The following is a 23,133-nucleotide window of genomic DNA, read 5'->3' on the forward strand; positions in this document are numbered from 1 at the left end:
TGCCTTTTGTAAAATGACATCATGTTAAGACAGAATACATCATTTCCATCAATTAAAACATTGGACCTTTTATAGCTTTATCATTTATGTATGTACGCTTGTATGTATGTGTTGATATATATCTTGGAACACCTACGAGTATTTTTAGACAAATGTGTTATTTACTCTAAAAAGGTATATATCCTCTCTTTAGTATACATACAGAGTAACAACAAAATAAAAATCATTCCTCTGAAGATACAAAACTATTTTTCACATTAAATCTCAAAAAAAATTTTGATGAGTAAGTTTATAAAAAATGAGAGATACTGATCTGAGAAACACTGTGACCTGAGAAACAGGATAGAAGGGAACCAAGCAGTTACTAAGGCCTGTTTTGATTCTGGACACAAACAATAATGAGTTTACGATGTCTCATTCATTAATTTTAACAATCCATGGAAGAAAATATCATTTATTCATGATGTAATCAGATCTCATACATAGCACAGTAGATATTACAAAATTATAGCAAGATAAAAATGCCTTCACTGAATAGAAGCTGATTATGTATAAAGAGACTACGACTTTTAAGGAGAAATAGGACAAGTATTTTACTATGTAAATACAAAATTACTTTGAGATAGACAAAGGTCAGATTGCAGCATTCACTTTTGTTACAGCAATTCATTGCAATAAATAAGATGCAAACATTCTAATGATTATCCCCCATTGTTTTAGTTTTGAAAGGGAGGAAAAAGAAAGACTATACTAAGGTTGAGCAAGTCACTTCAGCTTTTGGATTTACTTTCACTCTCCCTGGCTCCTTTGCCTTCCTTTCTTCCTTTTTTTTTCACTTTCTCTCCTGAACTGACAATCTTTGCACTAGATCAGTAAGGATTTACTATAATATTGATATATTTTAAAAATTGAGATTTCATTAAATTTTTGTAATAGGGTGAATGCTATCCAATGCTGGAAAAAGTGAATCATGTTATCTTTTTGCAGCTTTGGTGACTTCATTGGCCACTGCATGTTGAGTTAGTAAAAAGAGCCTCACTTGGGCACAGCACAATGGCTCGGATGGCTAATCCTCCCCTTGCAATTGCCCAAATCCCGTATGGGTGCTACTTCATGTCACAGCTGTTCCACTTCCATCCAGCTTCCTGCTATGGCCTGGAAAAGCAGTAGAGGGTGTCCCACAGCACTGGGATTCTGCACTTACATGGCAGACCTAGAAGAGACTCCTTCTTCCTGGCTTCTGATCAGCTCAGCTCCTGCCACTGTGGCCTTTGCGGAGTGAATCACTGGATAGAAGATCTTTCTCTCAGTCTTACACTCTCTCTGTAAATCTGCCTTTCCAATATAAATAAATAAACCTTAAAAAGAAGAAGAGGCCCATCTGGACGACACAATCAAACCATCAGATTAATTCACTATTCAGGGAATAAGAGCCACCTTTGGTAAGAAGTAACACCTTTTTGATGGTGACCATGGATTTTGAATTTTAAAGTTTGTATTAAACCTTATTTCCTCTCTGTACGCTGGAGGGGCAATGCGAGCTTTACAGACTGTACAATGCCCCCTAACACCTGTGGGTTGGGGGAATATTCCTATTAACCAAAGTGTAATTGAAATTGAGTGCCATAAAAGCACATGTTACATATCATTAGACCTCAGTTTCCTAGTTTCCCTCCCTTAGAATAAACATTGTCTACAGGGACCAATGTTGCAGAGGAGCAGGTAAAGCTGCTGATTGCAAGAAAAGGCATCTGGTATAAACATTGGTTCAAGTCCCGACTGTTCGACTTTGGATCCAGCTCCCTGCTAATATGCCTGGGAAAACAATAGAGGATACCACATGTTTGGGACCCTGCCACCCGTGTCGGAGACCGAGACGAAGTTCCCAGCTCCCAGCTTTGGTGGTGCTCAGCCCTTGCTGTTGAGGCAATCTGGAGAGTGATACAGTGGATGGAAGACCTTTGTCTCTCTCTCATTCTTCTCCTCTTCATCCCTCCTTCTGTCTCTCCATCTATCTCCCCATCCCTGTCTGTAACTCTGGATTTCAAATGCATTTAAAAAATTTCTGCTTTAAAATATTTTCATTCTGTCTTTTTGATAGTAAATCAACTTACAATGAACAAGCTGAACTGAGGGAGTAGTACAGCTGGCCCTACAAGTTTCTAACTGTCAGGTGCATGATGCTATTTTCTTCTCCAGTAGATAAGACCTAGGAAGCTGGTATTGTCCCAAGAAATTTTTTTTCAGGAAATTCCAGGTTTGGAACATAATTTCCATGTGCATGTGTTTCCCAGCACCTCCCCTGCCCCACCCCATAGTGACTGGAGCCTAGTCAGCCATCATCAAATCTCCATGAAGAACACAGTATTGTCAATATTTTAAAGGATGGCTATGGGCACCACGTTCAACCACACATGGACACATGCTGGCTATATACCTCCACCTCTCTTCTGAACTTCAACCCCTAAATGTCTTTAACTTTACCCTTTGAGAAGCCCAGGAACTAGAAGATAGGCCCTTGTTCCTTGCTCTGCACTCTGCAGTAAATGCCCCCTATCTTCCACCAGCCCAATTTCAGTGATTGGTTCTGTGCATGCTGGGTGAATGGATCCAGTTTTGAGGTGTCTATAGAAACACCTCCATCCAGCTTTTGGGGTATCATCTATCAAAACGTGTAACCATGAGTATGCACCTCCCTTTGTCAGGAGGTGAAGAGCTAATGGTAAAGGAAAAACAGTAAACAGATAGTAGAACATGATAAAAGTAATATTAACCTTTGTTCTCATGGGCAGTGCATTTGATTTCAATGGAAGAAGCCCCAGGACAGGCTGCATTGTGATGAGTGTTTGAGATTTTGGACAGAAGGAAACAAAGTTTCTGGAATACTAACTAGTGCCTTCAGAGTCCCACACAGTGTGAAACCACCCAACACCCAAGGGGTTTTGTTGTTGCTCTTGTTGTTTTTGAGAAGTTAGGCTGTTTCCAAGTAACATCAATGAAAAATAATAACTGGGGAAGAACACCCTCATCTGGATGGATATCAACCACCAGGCATCCACTGAGATATTCCTAGGAAATGTCACGTTTGCCTCAGACTGTGACACATGTGTCTCATGTTAAGCCACAGATTAAATTTCTGTTGCTATTTGCAGCGAGAGATCTTCAGGAATTTTTGTTTCTTTGTGGCCTGTGAGGTATATGAATTACAGTGAAGATCAGCCTTGAAGGTCATGCTCCATCCTGATGCAGTTAGCTATATTACAAAGCAAAATATCGAAAACGCAGAACACCAAGGAACAATGAAAATGTCTGTTTTTAAGAAGATTTTGTTTCTGATGTTGGCGGATGTTAACTGTTTTCTCTAAGTTTCTTAATATGGATTTTGGCACAGAGATGATTTTTCTGTGAATCCCAATCATACTGAGATAAAGTTAAGCCTGGAGAATTTTGTGCTGGAGTTTGTGTGCCTGATAACAGTCTGAGGGGTGATAACCCCCCAGAGGCAGGTGATATCCCCCCAGAGCATTAGGCAGATGTAACTCCATTTTAAATCCTTGACTAAGTTTCAAGCATAGCTAATGGCAGTTATCTCTGCGTAAACATATTTGGTAGCTGATTGGCTTAAAGTATAGTCTGAATTTACGTTGATTGGATTCAAAATGCACAGTGCCCAATTTGACTGGATTATTTGTGATGTATGCCAATTAGAATGCAGTCCACTGATGGAATGGGTTGAGAAAAAAATCCCTAGTTGCTTCAAAACCCCTGACTTTCGCCATGCAGCACAGTGATTCCTGGAGTGTAGTGGGAGCTGCTGTCACCAAGCTTGGCTAATCAAGACTCCTACTTACATCCTACACTTGTGTCTGGTGTGATCTCTCTCACTCTATGTAACAAAGGAGCACATTTAAATGGCAAGCAAATGGTGTTCAATAAAAGCTAGTTCATTATAGACCACTTTGAGAAGTTAAAATGTTCTTTAGAGTGCTGAATGCAATGATAAAACTGGTTTGCTTAGCGAAAAGTCTTTAAAGAGTTGGAATATAAACAAAAGCCAAGCAGAATTTGCTTACCAGTTAACCCTGAGAGTCATTTCTCAAGAACTGACTGCTAGTGTACACTTGTAATCATTAATTCACAGAAGAATGTTATTAATTCCACACAGCTGGTTATAGATTGAAGCAGATTTTGTACTCAAATGTCTTAATTAAAATACTTTTTAAAACTTGAATTTAAATGTTATCAGTGACAAGAGAAATTCCAGTCACATGTAATCTATTTTTGTGTTTTTATTTTGCCAGAAATAATAGTAAAATAAGTATTTTCCAATACCTTCTGCATCCCTGACCAGCTCCTGGATGAATTCTTCCAAAGACTTTGCTCTGGTGTTGGTCCTTTCAGCATCCTGTCCGGTTTGCTCGCCATCTGCTGTCACTTTGGTAGCCTAATGGTTCAAATTTTGGAAAACCATAATTAATAGAGATGACAAACCCATGGCCAGCTATTACATTTTCTTTCAACTATTACTTTGAGCCAAAGACAATCAATGAATTATTGATCAGAGGTACTGGAAATGAGGCCCCACGCTCAAGTATACAATTAAACTTTATTACTTCTTCTATTAAATGAAAATCACAGAGTTGTATTTGGTCTTTTAAAACTCTCATTATACACAATGGCACAGAAGAAGCAATAAAGCACAATTATTTTTGAAATATCTTTAAGGTATTATTGCCAAAGGTCTATAATGGGATTTTCAGCCTCTTTTATTTTAACAGTTTTGTCCATATTTTATTTACTGGAAAAAAAAAAGTGTAAAGTGCAAAGATGACCTCAAGGGAGAGGCAGGCAGTCTGTCTCAATAAGCTTGAACATGCAGACTCGGCTTAGATCAATATGTTAATTAAAGAAACAAAGGGGGAAATGCTTAGCTTCTCATTAGTGAGTGCCTGTTTTAGAATACTTTAAAGATGAGAAATGTTTAAGGAAAAATACATGCTAACTTTTCCCTTATAATATCATCAGGGATACAGGTGTTAATCACAACACATTATCAGCAACATCGAGGAGAACCTCAAACAGCTCCACCTCTCGAAGAGCCTGCTTCTATGTAGTCACTGTTATCACACTGAAAATACCATTTGATGTAACACAATGCAGTTAGAATGCTTACAATTACCATATACCATGCTTAGACAAATACAAGTGGTGTGTGTGTCCCAATTCTTTAAGAGATACTACAGGTTTAGAGCATCTTGAAATAGGTTCACACTTCACCTTTCTAAATGTGTATGCACATACTAATAAATATGACTTGTTTTAATGTAAAAAAATGAACAATCTAACTGTAGATCATAAATCACAGATATAATATTTCAATACAATTTTGAATAATATTCAAGTTGTCAGAGTTCAATATCTTACAGCTTTGTCCTCACTACCTGAATTCTAAACATGGCTAAATATTTAATTACATTCAGAAGTGGATTTTAAATAGAATTAAATATCTGATCTGCTGCCTGGGCTCCAGGAGCTGCTCCCTTTGGGGTAAGTCTCCAGGGCTTTGTTAGGCAGGCCCGGAATCCAGGACCAGGATGGGATTGGGGAGGGGTGTGACCTTGGGGCTGGGGGTTTAAGCTTCCAGCAGCCACCTGGCAGCTGGGGGTTGGGGGCGGTGCTCAGGAAGCGGCATCTTGCTTGGATCCTGGCTCCAGCCACCATGAGCACATGGTGAGCTGTCCCCAGGCGGCCAGTGCGCCATTTGGCGCCAGGCTCTGCCTGCTGGCCACCTGGCCAGGGAGCTCTGAGATTTTGGTTCTTATATTCACTGCTTAGGTAGCTCCATGCTCAACCTACAGTGCTTTGGGGATGTGAATCAATCCTAAAGATTCCCAATGACAGTAACTCTTCCTCTGAAGAACCTGTAATTACTTAACAATGCTGAGTACCAAACATGAATTCATGCAAAAGCTAAGGCTCCGGGCTTGTCCAGCAGGATGTACCATTACCTGAAATGATGATGGATCAGCAGAGGGGTCACAGTAGGCAGGGCCATGACATTAACTAGCATTCGAGAACCATATCTGGGGGTAGATTATGCGGGGGTTGTGTGGGCCAAACCCTGTGGAAATTCTAGCCCCACTGGTTAGCTTAAGAATGGGGCTGGTGATGGACTAAACTAGATGTGACCAAGGAACTTACCATCAATCACAGGTAAAGGAACCCTCAACAGTCTGGACAGGTCAAGGCAGCAGCACCCGAATGTGCATCCTGAGTAGGGTGTGGGGTAGGCCAGGCTGATACTCTCACCAGCTCATGCAAGGCCAAAAGGAAGGCCAGTCTATGCCAGGCACTGGCCTAAAACCCAATGGCATGTATGAGAATTCGGTCTAGGAGGGGATCAAGGGGAGAAATTGGGAAACTCCTCTGATGAGTCATAGCTCCCACTGGTGAACTGGTGGTTCAGACCTGGGGGTCAGACAAGCTGGGCAAAGTAGCTCCAACTGCTCATCAGTGTATGAAAAGGCGATGGAACGGGCATACTGGGCAGTACTGAGCAAACCTTAGCCCACAAGTTAAATTAGAAACCAGGATGGAGCACAAGACATGCCCAGCTAGGTTCTTGCACCAACTGGTCTGTTTGAGCCACAGTCGCGGAGCCACAGTGTCTAAGGCAGGGGTCGCGACAGGTGATAGGCTGAGCCAAGCTGAGTCACAGCAACCACTGGCATGCTGAACACTGGCTGGGAACAGGCCCGGTTGGGGAGCTAAGGCGAAACCCCAGCTGGGTTGAGGTTCCCTCTAAGGGGTGCATGGACTGGAATGGGGCTGCGTTCTGATTGGATTACAGTTGTAGTCTCCCTTGGCACAAGTGTGGACTGGGACTTGACGCACTGGGCCAGGTCAGACTGCAACACCTTCTGGTGTTCTGGAGGACCAGGGTAGATGTGGGACAGACTAGGCTAGGTCTCAACCTCAACTGAGCCATGTATGAGCTATATGTGGGTATGGATGAGCCGTGGCTACGCTGAAACATCCAACAGCAAGAACCAGAATGGGTTGAAGGCCAGTTAAGAAAAGCCACTGTTCCTGCAAGGACAGGAGGTGAACTGAGTAGTGCTGGCTCATGGACCCACTGGTATGCACGAAACCTGGCACTAGGAGGGGTTCTGATGGAGGAGCCTGGGCAACTCCTCTGGCAGGACACAGACCCTGCAAGTAAGTGCAAGAAGCATGGAAGGAAACAGCCCAGAAGAGGTCATGGAAAGTGTCCCACAGGCATACATTTGGCATGGGTCGGGGGCAGACCAGGCTGAATCAGTTCATGTCATCCACTGGCAAATCCAAACACCGGAACAGAGTGTGGGTCGAGCCAAGTTTGGTCACGACAAAAGCAGTACACAACACAGAAAGCCTATGCCAGATGTGACCGCAACACCCAACCAGTACACATGAGAATCAGGAAGGGAGGGACGGAGCTGTCAGGGGAGTAAGGGGTGGTTCCATTGCTGGACAGCTACTCCCACTGGACAGTGTGAGCCTGGATGGGGACAGACCAGATTAGGCAGGGCTATAGCACCTGTGCGCCTCATGCACACCAGATCAGGGAAAAACCAGGCTGAGCTGATTATTCCTACTGGTGCAAACAAAATTGGAGTGGGTTAGGGTTGTTTGGACTTAGCCACAGCATCAGCTGGCACTGGGGGCTAATACTGTCAAGTCTAACCACAGAACCACCTGGAGAGTACATAATCTGCGAGTGAGAGAGAACTGGGAGGGAAATAGTGGGCTCCTCCCTCTTGGGTTACCACTCCCATGGGAGGGCACAAAAAACTAGGACAGGGGCTGGGGTGGCTAGATAGAGTGGCACTCAACATCTGTGAGGGCTGGATAGTTGAGCTGGTTAGATAGAACTAAGCTTCAATACCCACCAACATGTATGAGAGCCAAATGGGATATGGGGCAGACTGGACTGGGTCAAACCAGGGTAGGGGCAGGCCTGGTTGGGGTTATTGTGGGTCACTCTGACTAGGCTGTTGCTCCCACTGATTTATATGAGGGCCGAGTGTATGCTGGGCAGAACCAGGCTTGACTGCAACACCCATTGGTTCCAGTGGAAGTCGGTGCTGAAAACAGAACCAACCCAGCAGTTGCAATCATCAGATGATCGGGGTCATGGACTGTGGCGGGCCCTGTACTTGCTAGTACATACAAGAATCTGGTCTGGGAACACCTCAAAGTTTCTTTTGGGGATCTCCCCAGTCGAAATGGAGGACTCAGAGCCCTAACCAAGAAAAGACGGAAAACAGAACAGGTCAATCCATCACCTCAACTATATATTGGCAGTGAAATACTGGACGAATGGAGACTGTATGATGGACTATGTCAATCAGTGGATTCTTCAACGACCTCATTGTGCCTGGAGTGGCAAGATTGACAGCAATTCATAACTGGTGAACTATCAAAACCACTTGAGCAAGTATCTCAGAGCATGCTCCACATTGGTGTCCTGGGATGGGTGGGAGACTGGGTGGACTTCTCCCTCAATATTCCCTTTACCTCAGATATAAGAAGGAAACAATAGGGAAATAATATTCTTACCCACTTCCCTGTAGCCCTTGTACCTTTTTACCCTAATTAACAACGTAAAGATTGTCAAAAATACAATAAAAAATATCTGGCCTGTAAAGTACATTCTAAGAGATTCTACAGGTATTGTATTGCAGTCAATGATTTCCCAGTGGCAGCAAAATATTTAATTCATGGTAGTTTTCACAGCTTTGCATAATGGTACATAAAGTTGAAATATCACCACTGAATTTCTCAAGCTGTGGTGTCACCACAAATAAAAGTATGAATGAAGAATCCACTGAGAAATTTCTAAGTTTCCTCTTTGCAGTTCTTAGGACATACACAAATTTGGAGGTTACCATCAAGGGACAATATTCAGGATTCATTGTTCTAGATGTTAATAATGAAATTATTTCACCTTTAGGCTTTTAAAAAATTCTCTTTGGAAATAAAGGCATGTAATCTCTAAGTTTCTCAAATTCTGCTTTTGTCATAGTGGCTGCAAACATTGCATTCCCTAAACATAGTATCATATGCATGTTTGCCATCAAGATTGACCAAAAATTGTTTAACATGCACCCACACACACATACTCACTCATAAAGATCATTTTAAAAAAAAAACAGTGCCTTAAATTTATCACCTTAGGTCACTTCTATCTATTGGCACTCTAAATGCTTTAAATGTTTCTCTAGTGTGTACTTCATTGTACTCTACATCACCATGCCTATATTCATAAACTACAAACACCATAGTAAAGAACTTTGTCTATATTATGAGCAGTTTCTAAGATCTAGTCTAAGAATTAATGATACCAACTTTCATTATCTCCTATTACTCTGAAAAGGTATACTTTAATTTGAATTTAAAATTTATCTTTTGCCTTACACCTTTTAAATATTGCCAAATAATTTTTTAAAGATTTATTTATTTTTATTTTTGTTAGAAAGTCAGATATACAGAGACAAGGAGAGACAGAGAGGAAGATCTTCTGTGCATTGATTCTTTCCCCAAGTGGCCACAAGGGCAGAAACTGTGCCGATCCGAAGCCAGGAGCCCAGAGCCTCTTCCGGGTCTTCCACATGAGTGCAGGGTCTCACGTCTTTGGGCCGTCTTTGACTGCTTTCCGGGCCACAGCCAGGGAGCTGAATGCGAAGCAGGCCTGCCAGGATTAGAACTGGCCCCCATATAGGATTCCGGCGCATGCAAGGTGAGGACTTTAGCTGCTAGTCTACCATTGCAGACCCACCAAATAATATTCTTATACGCTCTTCCTAATAGCTGAAAACATAATTCTTTAGAATAGATGTATATTCATAAATTATCTCTTAAGTTGCAGATGATCAAGGTCTTGTTCCCTGACTTTTAACTTACTCCTTTACGTGGTACTATGAGTCATCACTCACAAAGCTTTCAGTCTTAGCACTGATTATTTTCATCAAAGATGCCAAGGATTTTGCTAGTACCATAAGAAATCATTTAAAAAAATTATCACTAAGATATTGAAAAATTATTCAACCTCTATCTTCCTTCATGTATACAAAATAAGCAAAATTCTTCTTATTCTTTGTTTTGTGTGTTTTGTGTTGTGTTCTTTTTTGTGCAGAAAGAGTTTCTCCTCGATTCTTTCAGAAACTCAACTCCTGTCATTCATCAGATCTTAATTTAACCATCCACTCTTAGAATACCATTCCTCGGGTACCATCTGGGCAGCACATGGCACCACTTGTTCATTGCTTCTAAACTGATTTTTACTTAGTAAAACTCACTCCTGCTTTTGGGATTCAGTCCCAGCTCCCTGTGAAGCACATGTATTTTAGAAATACTTATTTAGTTATATAAAAAAGTTACTGTTGGGGCTGATGTTATGGATTACCAGGTTAATCCACCAGCTGCAACACCAGCATATTTATGGGTGCCTGATTGAGCCCCCTTTCTACTTCCAATCCAGCTCCCTGCTGATGAGCCTCAAAAAGCAGTGGAACATGGCCCAGCTGCTAGGGCTCATGCATACACATGAGCGACCTGGAGAAATTTCCTGACTCCTGGCTTTGACCTGGTCAAGCCTGGTCGTTGCAACCATTTGGGAAGTGGTCCAGGGAATGGAAGACATACCTGTCTCTCTATGTCTCTCCATCTGCAATTCTTTCAAGTAAATGATTCTTTAAAATGAACAAAAACACTTTAAAAAGTAACTGTCTTTGCAAGAGAGGGTGGGGACCCAGTGTTGGAACTAAGTAAGGACCAGAGAAAGCTCCTTTCCCTAGTCTCGGAGAGAGTTTATTGTTCTGTTTCTGTAGACCGCTCAGGGCTTCTGGCTGTTGTTCCAGTGACATTGAGCTCTGAGAGGAGGGATTTGGACTTCTTCTATCCCATGTGGGAGATTCAAATGGAAGTGGATGACCTCAGAGTACTTAGCCTCTGAAGGCACTCCAATTATCCATGGTCTCCTTTGACAGTTGGAATGTAGTCCTTGGTGCCCATACTGATAGTCCTTGGTGAGGATCTGGGAGTCTCCAGGGTCGGGATACAAATCTCCTCTTGTCCACCTGCTCCACTCTGGGATCACCCTGCTCTGTGCATATGACCTCCTGTTAAGAGGTTGTCAGGATCGCTCTTGATACCCCCTATGTCTTAGTGGTTTTACTATTGTCTAATGCTGATTCGAGTCAGGGTTGCCCCGGAGCCCCTCCCCAAAATGAAATGAAACAAACAACAACACAAAATTAGAATAGACAGAAAACAACAAGGAAAGCTTAGAACTAGACAAGAAACGATCAGTGGGGACTCACACATACCTTATTAGGTAGGACACGAAAATAAATTACTCCTAACTAGGGTATGGAGGATTTCTCTGCACACCCCTCCCAACAGTGTTCTATGCTTCAATAGGTGTCATACGCCTTGTTAAAGCTATAAGCCAGTACAGACTGTTCTAAAATCTGCCAAGTTCAGTAAAAATTATGCTTCAACACAATAAACTGCTAAATACTAAAATGAAAACAGACACGAGACACCTGAATAGTATCCTATAGCCATTTTAAGGTAGATAGAAGCCAGTTGTATACAAACTATAATTGAAATGTTAATGAAGTAGTCACAGGATGTGGTTAAGAACCCGCAGTGTCTAACATATCAGTCACTCAATACAATGTTAACTAACCCCATAATGTTGGGAACTGTTGTTGATGTTATGTTATGGCTTTTAATTGGTCAGAACGATATTCTGCCAGCTATGCCTTCAGATCAGAGTTGATTTCCCCAAGAAACTGTTGAATTGAGCTGGACAATAAGATGCTGGACTCTATGCATGGCACATGCTTGCAATGAAAGAAACAAGACTGGGTTTGAACTGTAATACTGCAATAAGGTGGAGCAATCCACCATGGGGGGAGAGCACGGGGAGGGGATGGGGGAACATCACAGCCTATGAAACGATGTTATAAAATGAAATGAAATGAAAATATATAAAAGTAACTGTCTTGCCAATTTATTGATTACTTTTCCAACTGCAAGATAAAAATCTAAGAGAGCAAGAAAGCAAGAATTTCGACTTGAAAATAATTTTTTTTAAATTGTTATTTGAAAGGTAAATTTTGTTTGAAAGGTAAAATTATAAAAGCAAGCAAGAAACACACACAGAGATAGAGTCCATTCAATGGTTCCTTTTCCAGATGAGGCTGGGAAAAGCAGAGGGTGGGATATGCTGCAACCAGTAGTTTTTTTATATTCTTCCACATGGATGGCAGGGCTTAAGTACTTGGGTTATCATCTGCTGCTTTTCCAGGCACATAAGCAGCGAGCCGTATTGAAACCAGAGCATCTGGGACTACAACCTGCACTCATATGGTATGCCAGTGCTGTCGGCAGTGCCATAGTGCTGGCTCCACATGTCCTGAGCATCTATTCACATCCAGCTCCAAACATGTTTGTTGATAAGTATATTACAACACAGAGATTTTGCTAACTGATGTTGCCAAACTATAAATTTCATTCTTCTTCCAGCTCTTTGAATATTATCAGAAAGATTTTATTTGTATCATTGCTTCTCAGCTTCTTTCTACTCATCAAGATGAATCAAACCTGAAAAGATTCACTTCTACTTTCATCTTCTGCATAAGGCCACCCTTGCCTATTATAGCATGTTCTTCCCTTTCATCAATCATGATGAAAATGTGTTGTGCTGTGTTATCTGTTTGCTCTGTCTACCAAATGTCCATCACTAAGGCTAGTTCTCACTTTTCTCTTGTGTCTGTGACTGTATAGTTCTTGGTCAGTTGCAGCAGTAACAGATGCTGGCTGATTACCTGCTACAGTTCTATTCAAACCAACACCCTTGAAGTTCTAATGCCCTTTGGAGCATTACCAACGCCATTCAAACTGACCATATGCCTTGTGCTAGGCTTGCCAGCAAGTGCACATGGGTGAGCAGTGTTCCAAGCAATTTTAGAGTGTCAAAGGAAACTGCTACTCAAGAACAGCAGCTGAGTGTTTGGAAGGATAGCCAGGCATAAGAACACCCAGCCTCACTGCTCTGAATGCTAGACACTGTTTTGATAGTAGTTCAAATCTGGGCCTGTAATTACACATGGGATCCAGTGCTGCTTGGGTAAGGACTAGGCAGAACTCTTTGGGGCCAACAGAGTACTGCTGAAGAGCCTTCATGATGAAGGACACATGATGTGCGCTTCCTTTCCTGTTTACTCCAGGAGAGGAGATGTCAAATTCCTGGCACCAAAGCCATGGATTCCTGTGAGCTCACAGTCTAAAACTAGGGTTGCACAGGCAGGCTGAGCTGCACCCTATGTTTATATGCTTACTTGGAAGGGCAGAAAACACTCTCATGTCTCATTTCTTTCTGTCTTTAAAGAAACAGAGAAAACATAATCCCTAGTTTCACACCGTCAAAATGTAAAAATAAGAAAAAGAGAATGAAAGGGATCCTGAAAAACATTAAGATAAATGAGATGATATTTGTCAAATACTCAAGAGGACACTAAATTGTGAATAAGGAGGAAGTATAGGAGATGAAGTTGGTAATTTAATGAAACATGGAAAGAGGCAAACTAGCTTTTAGATAGCTTTTATAAGGTAGCATTTAGCACTCATGTAACAGTATCAACAGCGTGTACTGAGTACAAATTAATGTATTTTGATATCCATATCAGAACGTCATCTAGATATATTTTTAAAAATCATGTGACCCTGCACAGTAACTACGTTCAAGGGTCTTTCTTGTCAGCACTCTGAAATACTCCATAAAGAAAGGCTATAACAAATACATAGTCACCTCATGGTAGCAGAGATGAGAGTGTCACCAGTATCACTGAGATACCACCACTACAAAGGTCAGACATCAATCAAGTTCACTCAGTACACGCTGTTGATACTGTTCTTATTTTTACATCTTGCTTCTTCTAAAATCTTTCCAATGTTCTTTTTAAACTGATGCCTAATACAGTATCTCATACATCTTTTTAATCTTTGATTAATTTTTTATATTCAAGCTCATTCAACCAGGTCCTTTTTCTTTTCTTCTTTGTGTTTTTAAAGAGTATTTATATCCAGCTGGCATGCATTACCATTAGGCATGCATTAATCTACTTCTGAACAATGTAGCAGTTACTTTTTTGCTTTAGCTCAAGCAGCTCTCGCTGTGACTTGTGAAATCTGCACATAATTTTCTTGGTTGGATATTACTAAAGTCTTTCATTTTCTGCTGTCTTTATGTTAAAACTAGAATGTAATGGAGTATGGCTAACTACTGAAGAGACAACACTGCTTAGATGCCTCCCACCTTTGCATGTACAGATTCATATGGCTTACTACAGAAATGAAATTTAAGAGCTAATCATTTGTATGATACTCTTAAGGGTGATCTGAAAATGTTACAAGTTTGTGTGCCTAAGTGTAGTGACACATTCTTCAGGCAAGTTATCAGAATCAGCAGAATAGAAGGAAAGGCAGCAGCCAGCTAATCCTGTAGAATGATAAGAAGTCCATCTTCCTAAATATTTCAGGTGTCAAGTTTTTGAAGATTCAAACCTAACGAATTTGCTGTGTTACCTATTTTCCCTTGACTGGTGAAGATGTAAAATCATCAACAGAAAGCATAGCTGGCTGCTATGAAAGTTAGCTTTTGTTACTATGAATAATAGTTAAGCTACTTATGAAGAACAAACTTTTATTTTGGCACATAATTTGGGAGGTTCACTGTGCTAGACTGGTTTGACCATCGGCAGAGCACATGTTGAGGAAACATCACACAGCAAGCCAGGAATCATAGGGAGGAACTAGGGTGTGTATAAACAACATTTCATGAAATGTATCTTCTAAGTCCCCAACATGATGACCTTACAATGTCCTACAAGGCTAATTTCCTACACAGCATTAATATTTCGCCCTTCTACTAACATGTAATGAGTTGATCTTTAACCACTGTGAAGCATGGGTGTCATAACACTTTCAACAACAAAAGCAGTTGAACTCTTTGAAAAGTATACCTAAAACCTTGTAGACTTAGGAAGCTGAAGGACCTTCATAAAGTTCACAGAAAATGAATGATAGGAGTAAATTATTACATAAATAATACAAAAATAGCTTTGTATTAAAAAAACGGTTTCATTTTCCCACATTGTTAAGTAATCCCACATTATTGGCATTTAAATTATTGAAAATGAATTGAATCATTTGAAAAAAGACTTCATTTTCATTATGAAGGAGGGAGAATATGCAACAAAACCAATTAGTTACCTTTGGATCTTTAAAATTTTGACAGCTGAAATATTTGACAGCTGAAAGATAATTCACATAGAATATTTAATTCTCAACAGGTAGTAAAAAACAGTGTATGTAAAGCTAAATTTTATGGTTTATGTACTTGAATCAAGTATACAGAAATCTCCTCTATTATAGAAGATATACACGTAAGAAGTTCTTTAAATTAAAGAAAGCATTCATCTTAATATAAGTACTTATACTTAATTTCAATGCACTTTAGAAAAATTAAAATCGATGCTTATTTTATGCTTATCTACGTTTAATACACTTGGCCAAATACTATAATCTGTTCACAATTAATTAGGAAGTACTAGTTGAACACCTATCATGTGTAAAATGTCAAGAAACCATGTAAGTCATTCCCCATCTCCAAGATCCCAACCCATGCCAAATAAAAGGCTTCTTGTTGTTTTGGTGTTTAAAGTCTTTTAGTGTAGGGTAACACAGGAAATACTCACGTGGATATAACTAGGAATGAAAGAAAATATACTACAGACAATGAAGAGAGAAATCTCATCATACGCAGAGTGCTTTAGGGGACTGAAATTTGAAAGGTGAGTTGAAGTTAACAGAAGTTAGCAAGATGTAGCAGGAAGTGAAAAGAAAAAAATATTTTTGGAAAGACTGTTTTAAGATAAAGTGAAGGAAGGTTAGTGTAGCTGGAGTACAGATCAGGAATGGGGGACATGGGTGGTGCAAGATACGACCAATGGGAAGATTTTGGCCTTCATTCCAAGAGCAATGGGAAGGCAAGCTAAAAGAAAAAGTGCATTCAAGCTACACAGTACAGAGATTTGCAGAACAAGAGGAGAAGCAGAGAGATTAGCCAGAAAGCTATTTTGATAATCATAAACTAAGCATTATGGGAGAATGTAAAAATGCAGCCCAAGTGTTTGATGAGTTAGCTGCATGGGAGGACAATAAAGGAAGATGGGTATCTTACGGAGAGTTTCTGGCTTATTTGCTGATCACAAATACTGCAGGGAAGCCAAGAAAAATTAATAAAGTGACTGTTGGATTTAATGACTAGCTTGTGATTGGTTATCCTGCAAAATTAGTTTTCATAGTGGGTTGGACATGGGAATGCAGGCCACGGTAGAGTGAGAAATGAATGCATGCCTATTTCCAAATGTTTCAAAGCTGTTGGCTATGACAGATGGAAGGAGCTAAGGGTAGCGGCTCTAGAGGCATAGCAAACCTCATCAAAAAGCATTCCAGTATTTCACACATGTTGTAGAACAGTCTGAATATGCCAAGTATTATTCTCATGTTCAAGGAATCAATATTCCAAATAAGGAAACAAGACAGTGATACATCAAAGTACACAGAAATAGATAAATAATACTTTAATCAATATTTATAAGTTAAAATAGCTAAAATTTTATAGTAAATATTAGTTTTGAGAAGGTTCATTATCCGCTTTACCCAGTAATATTAAGGAATCAGATTCCCTATGCAAAAATGAGCAACAAATGTAGAAGCAGTTGAAGGAGATGCACACGTTCCAGATAGAAGTTGCTAGTTTCAGTCCTGGGTGTTCTGTTTTCAGTCCAGCTTTCTGCTAATCCTTGTTTCTACCTCGTCCACCCTGGAGGAAGCAGCCATTTGGGGAATCAATCAGAGGATAGGAATGCAACCAATCCATCTCTCGCCCTCCACTTCTCCATCTCTCCTCTTTCCTCTCCTCCATCCTTTCCCTTGTCTTCTCTCTCCTCCCTCTCTTCCACTGTTTCTCCCTCTTTCTGTCGTCTCCAAAATAAATCCATCTTAAAAAATGTTCTAAATGCTTGCAATTATGGCTGAAAACCATTGAGATGGTGGTATTCTACAAAATAATACAAAAACAGATAGCTAAAAGAGGCACAGCCTACAAAATACTTGAACCTGTCAAAACTGTCCAGATCATCAAAATCAAGTGTGAAAAACCAACACAGCACAGAAGACAGACGCTGACAAGATGTGATTACTGAATGTAAATGCTGTCCTGGAATGAATACATAAGCAGAGAAAGAACATTTAGCACTCACTGAGGAAATTTGAAAAAAAAAAAAGTACAGTCTCCACCAAACAATAATGATCCAGTATCAGCTCATGGGCTGAGACAAGGCAACGCCCTAACAAAGAAGAAAGAAAGTTGGCTATGGGGCAACTGGGGAGGCAGAACATGGACCCTCACTGCACTGTATTTGCAATTTTCTGTAAATTGAAAATCATTCTAAGGTTGAAAGTGTATTTAAAAATAGCATTGGAGTTAACTACACATGAATCCACAACTAAAGGAAAAATGCAATACTGTAAATTTCCAGAAGAATAACAGGAGAAAAGCTGGATGACCTTGAGTACGAAAATAGCTTTTTAGATACAAGAACAAAGGCACACCTCTAAACACATCGAATGATCAGCTAGACTTCATTCAATATAAAAACTTCTGTGACAGATACAAGAGAATAAGGAGAAATGTCAGAGAATGGGAGAAAATATTTGTAAAAAAAAATCTGAGAAAAAGACTGCTATCCAAGATATGCAAAGATCTCTTAAAATTGGACAAAATGATTCTATTAATAAACAGAAGAGAAAATCTGGATGCGTCATCAAAGAAATTAAAGAAGGCAGGTGAGTATAAGAAGAGGTCGCCAACACAGTTCAGTGGAGAAATGCAGAGAATCAGACGCCATAATTTTGTATTAGGATGTTCAAAACCCAAAGCACTTTAAACTCAATAGTTAAAGAGCCCATGAAGTCACAGTGTAGCAGACGACAAAATGAAAAGGCACAGCTAATTTGAAAGCGAATTTGGCAATTTCTTACAAAACTGAACATCCTTTTACTATAGAATCAATTAAGTTTGTTCCTTGGTATATGCTCAAGGGAACTGAAAAACAGTATCTACATATAAGCCTTCATTTACATGTTTTCAGCAACTTTTTCATATAGCTAAAACTCAGAAACAATCAAAATGCTCTTTAGTTGAACAGCGAAATGAGCCAAGATATGGCAAGACAAATGAATAGCACAAGCAAGCAAGGCATGAAAACATAGAGCAAACTCAATTGCGTGTTATTATTAAGGGATAAAAGTCAACCTGAAAAAGTTGAATTCTTGGTCTAATTATATGACATTCTAGAAAAGATAAAACTATGAAGATATTTTTGCTTTCAGCATCCCTCACTTGAGTGGCATATTAGAATAGCTGATGAACCCACACTAACATATCATTATTATTGAGAATGCCCTATATTTCCAATAGAGTTCACTCTAGGTGTTGCATTTGTATGGGCATGAGTCCATCATTCAAATATCATAAACAATAGTTTCACTGCACTAAAAATCCTCTATGCTCTGCCTGCATACCCCTTACCACTCCTCAGCCTGACCATTTTATTATTTCTATAGCTTTATCTATTCTGAAATGTCTCATAGTTGGAATCATATGGTACGTAACCTTTCCCAACTGACATCAATTTAGCAATCCACATTTAAGCTTTCTCTAGTATTTTGATTACTTGATATCTCATTAGGTTTTCATCATGAATAACATTTCATTTTATGGATGTCCCATAAGTTATTTATCTATTCACCTACTGAAGGACATATTAATTGCTTCAAAGTTTTGCCAAAGATGAGCAAACCTGTTGGAATCATAAAGAAATCTATGGATATAGTAAAAAGACCATTATCTTCCTACCACTATGGCGGGGGGGTGGATGTATGGCTAAGATATTTTTAGGGCAGTGAAGTGACAAAGACTGTATTGGTATCAACATTCATAGAATACACAATAACAACAATGAACCCAGACTAACAAGCGGATTTTGGGTAACAGCAATGTATATATGTAGTTGCATTGATTATAACAAGTACTACTCTGGTAGGGAGCTTAGTAAGTGAGGTAGGGGTGTGTGTGTGTAAGCAGGTAAGAGGTTGACAGGAACACTATACTTTCCAATTAATTTTACTCTTAAAGCTATTCTGAAAGTCTACTTTTGAAAATTAGTCTGACGGACTCTCATTGGACATCACGAACACCAGGACAGGGGCATGGGTGGCTATACAGAAGGGCACCTGCCGGTAGGTGGGTGGGCTGGATAGTAGGTTGGTTGGGTTGAGCTGGGCTTCAATGCCCATCGACATGTGCGAGAGCTAAACGGGATGTGGGACAGACTCGACAAACCTGCGGTGCGTACTGGCAAGCATGGGAACCAGGGTAGGGGGCAGAACGGGTGGGGGTTATGGGGAGTCGCCCCAACTAGGCTGCAGCTCCAACTGGTTTGCGTGAGGACCGAGTATGAAGCGGGCAGGATCGAACTGGACTACAACATCCGCTGGTTCACGAGGAAGACAGGGCTGGAAACAGAATGAACCCAGCAATCCCAACGACCAGCATGTGCATAAGCTGATTGGTGTGACGGACGGTGTCGGACTCTGTACTAGCAAACTCGCGCAAGAATCAGGCCTGGGATCATCTCAGACGAAGTTTCTTTGGAGATCCCTCCAACTGAACTGCTGATCTTAGAACCCCAACCATTAAGAGACTGTCAGCCAGTGGACTCTGAATAGGGTTCATTGCGATTGGAACTGAGAGATTGGCAGCAATCCGGAACTGATGAACTATCAAAACTGTATGAGCAGGACCCTCAGAGCGCGCCTCCCGTTGGGGATCTGGGATGGGTGGGAGGTTGGGTGGGGCTTTTCCCTTTTTTTCCCTCACCCCAGATACAGGGAAAAATGATATTGGTGTGGAAACAATGGTATTACCCACTTTCACCCTGTAGCCCTTGACCCTTTGTTCCCTAATCAACTAAGTAAGATTATTAAAAAATAAAAAAATTAAAAAAAAAATTAGTCTGTCGGACCCAGCGCGATGGCCTAGTGGCTAAGGTCCTTGCCGTGCACACGCTGCGGGATCCCATATGGGCGCTGGTTCTAATCCCAGCAGCCCCACCTCCATCCAGCTCCCTGCTTGTGGCCTGGGAAAGCAGTTGAGGACGGCCCAATGCATTGGGACCCTGCACCCGTGTGGGAGATCCGGAAAAAGTTCCTGGTTCCCGGCTTCAGACTGGCTCAGCTCCAGCTGTTGCGGCCGCTTGGGAGTGAATCATTGGACGGAAGAACTTCCTCTCTGTCTCTCCTCTCTGTGTAACCGCCTTTCCAATCAAAATAAATAAATCTTTCAAAAAAGTTAGTCTGTCAATAAATATAATGAATGAATTGGTTTTAAAAAATTAGTCTGGAAGAATCTTTTGGAGATTATCAGGTAATAGGCGTTGACCTAAACAAGATCGGACACTCACACTGAAATAGGTCGTGAGTCTCCAGGCACAGATCTCTGGGCTACAAGACGCTCAATGGCGACTCAGTTGCCTATATTTCTTCCCCTAGAATTTATCATAGAACATACAGCCTGACACAGCCACTGATTAAAAAATAAACGAATGAATAAAATGCCTCCTGTTTTAAGGAATTTTTTTCTGAGTACAAGTATATTAATTTTTTTTCATATATTGTATAACATTTTTTGTCTCCTTGCTGTTTGTAATGTATTTGCATGAAAATGTTTCATACTGTCCTTTATATACCTGCACACTTAAACACACAAACGACTCAAATCTCCTGGAAAACAGAGCCTTATTAATATTTTTTAATTGCCAACACTTAACATGGCTTGTGTATTTTGTCATGGGCCATTTAAAATTCTGTAGCAACAGTTATGTAAACAACATAAAATTATTAAATATTAAGCTAATGAGAGCTACACTGGCACCTTAATTCAGTGTCCAAAAATATCTGGTAAGACTTCTGTTTTCTATCTACACAGTCTACATTGCTGGAGTGAAATTCTTTTTTTTTTATTAATTACATTGCATTATGTGACACAGCTTCATAGGCTCTGGGATTCCCCCACCCTCCCCAATCCTTCCCCCCACGGTGGATTCCTCCACCTTGTTGCAGTATTATAGTTCAAATTCAGTTGAGATTTGGAGTGAAATTCTTAAGAGTGTTTAGCAGGCTATTTGTGATATCAGGGCTGTTGTTTAACATTCTGTACTCAGAAGCCAGTTGATTTCCCTGTGGAAATTTTTTTCATAACAGCAGCAGGTTATGTAGGAAAGTCCTGGGCCAGTGGGAATCGTAAGAAATTGGTACTATTTAGGTCCCTGAACTTAGAAAATCGTATGACCATTATTCACATCACGATAATGGCGTAAGCAGCTAGTCTTTAAAATTTAAAGTAGCTGAGGAAATCGCTAGGAACTTCATGGCTGCAAGACTCCTCATCATGTAAAGCCTTTAAGATAATCAAATGGATCTTTACTTCGTAGGTTTTGTCTCCCTGTCACGCATAACTCTGACCACAAGATGGCGGGCTTTATGCTGTTTTCTTCATTCTCTAGCAAAAAGAACCTTAACACCCTGTCTTGTGGATTTCCAAAATTGAAAACTCCCTATATCTTAAATGCAAAATGGACTTCACATTCTGACTTTTAAAAGTGCCTTGAATGCTTGGGATTTTCTTTTTCACCATAATGACTTTCCTCTTTTGTGTAGGAGTACTGATTTAGACTGGATTTCTATACAAATGCAAAGCTCCTGGGAGGAGATCAAAGAGACACACATTTTCATTGGCTTTTCTTTACACAATCAAGGACAGTGCTTCTGAAATTTATTAGTGATTAAAAAACTTTAGCAAGGTACCTACAGGATAAAGTTCTCAAAAGGCACAGTCACTATGATATTTTTAGCTATTGACATTGAAGATGCCCAAGGACCTCAACCAACTTGTTAATAAATCTGCTGGGTTCTGGGATTTGATTTGAAGTAGAAGCAGCAAGCTCTACTCCGTCTATTGCATGAGCCCAAGTGGGAATCAGAAAGAACAAGATTTGCATTTTGAACTTTGAGGCCCAATTTTCCTAAACTCTAAGGACATTCTTGAGATCTGTTTTAGGAGTTTGCCCACTTACCCTGGTCAGCAACTCATTCATTTCCATCACCAGTGTGTTCAGATCCCCCTCTGCCAAGGTAGCAAGCCTCTCCGGGGCGCGCTGTGGCGAGAGTAAGTGCTGTAAAAGACAGTATTTCATACATATTTTAGTAAATGTGTTGTGACACTCAAGAGCTCCACAGAAAAATTTCCCCTATTTACCAAAGAACTAAACCTTCTCATATCACAGGAGAGCAGAAAATATTTCAATTGGGAATTGGATGCAATTGTCGTGATTTATTGGGAAATTTTGATGTACTCAGGCTTTTTGTTTGTGTCGATCTGCTTTTCATTTAAATCTTAAGAAACTCTGTGATTTCGGCGCCGACACATTTGTGGAGGAATAAACTGACCTGAAGAGGATTAAAATTCCTTATAAGATGACACAGCCAGTAGGGGTTGAGTTGTTATGAATTCTTAGATTCCTGGAGCTTCCCCTCCACTCAATGGACAGAATTTACAGACAAGAAAGAAACGGCCGTGCTCTATATAGGGACCGTAAGGCAGGGCCCTAAGTCACGGGGCTGGCTTCAGTTTGTCACAGCTGGCCATGTTCGTTTTCTGTTGAACATGGAAACGACCTCACAGGGCACTAACAGCAGATAGGGTCACCGCTGAGAGTGACAGAAACAAAATGTGACCACTCTGCATTCTAGCGTGAGCCCAGACAAAATTCCACATTTCCTGGTCAATAAGGGTATCCACTGCCTCTTTAACCCTAGTCTATCGCTCCCTTCTAGATGATGTTAGAATTCTCAGGTAGAGACTTCTTTCCATTCCTTATAGCATCCATTCCAGCA

General features: G+C 40.5%; 1 protein-coding gene across 4 annotated transcripts in view; it reads right to left on the reverse strand.

Moving 5' to 3' along the window:
- LAMA2 (laminin subunit alpha 2) overlaps nt 1-23,133 on the reverse strand; it is a 634,064-nt gene that overhangs the window by 151,113 nt on the left and 459,818 nt on the right. For all 4 annotated transcript variants that reach the window (XM_058676547.1, XM_058676596.1, XM_058676658.1 and 1 more), the window contains 2 exons: nt 22,314-22,412; nt 4,333-4,444 (listed from right to left, as the gene is read on the reverse strand). In XM_058676547.1, coding sequence (XP_058532530.1) covers nt 4,333-4,444; nt 22,314-22,412 — 211 coding nt within the window. The remainder of the gene's footprint in view (nt 1-4,332; nt 4,445-22,313; nt 22,413-23,133) is intronic.

Source organism: Ochotona princeps, chromosome 1 (genome assembly GCF_030435755.1).
Source record: "Ochotona princeps isolate mOchPri1 chromosome 1, mOchPri1.hap1, whole genome shotgun sequence".
In the NCBI taxonomy this organism is placed as follows: Eukaryota; Metazoa; Chordata; class Mammalia; order Lagomorpha; family Ochotonidae; genus Ochotona; species Ochotona princeps.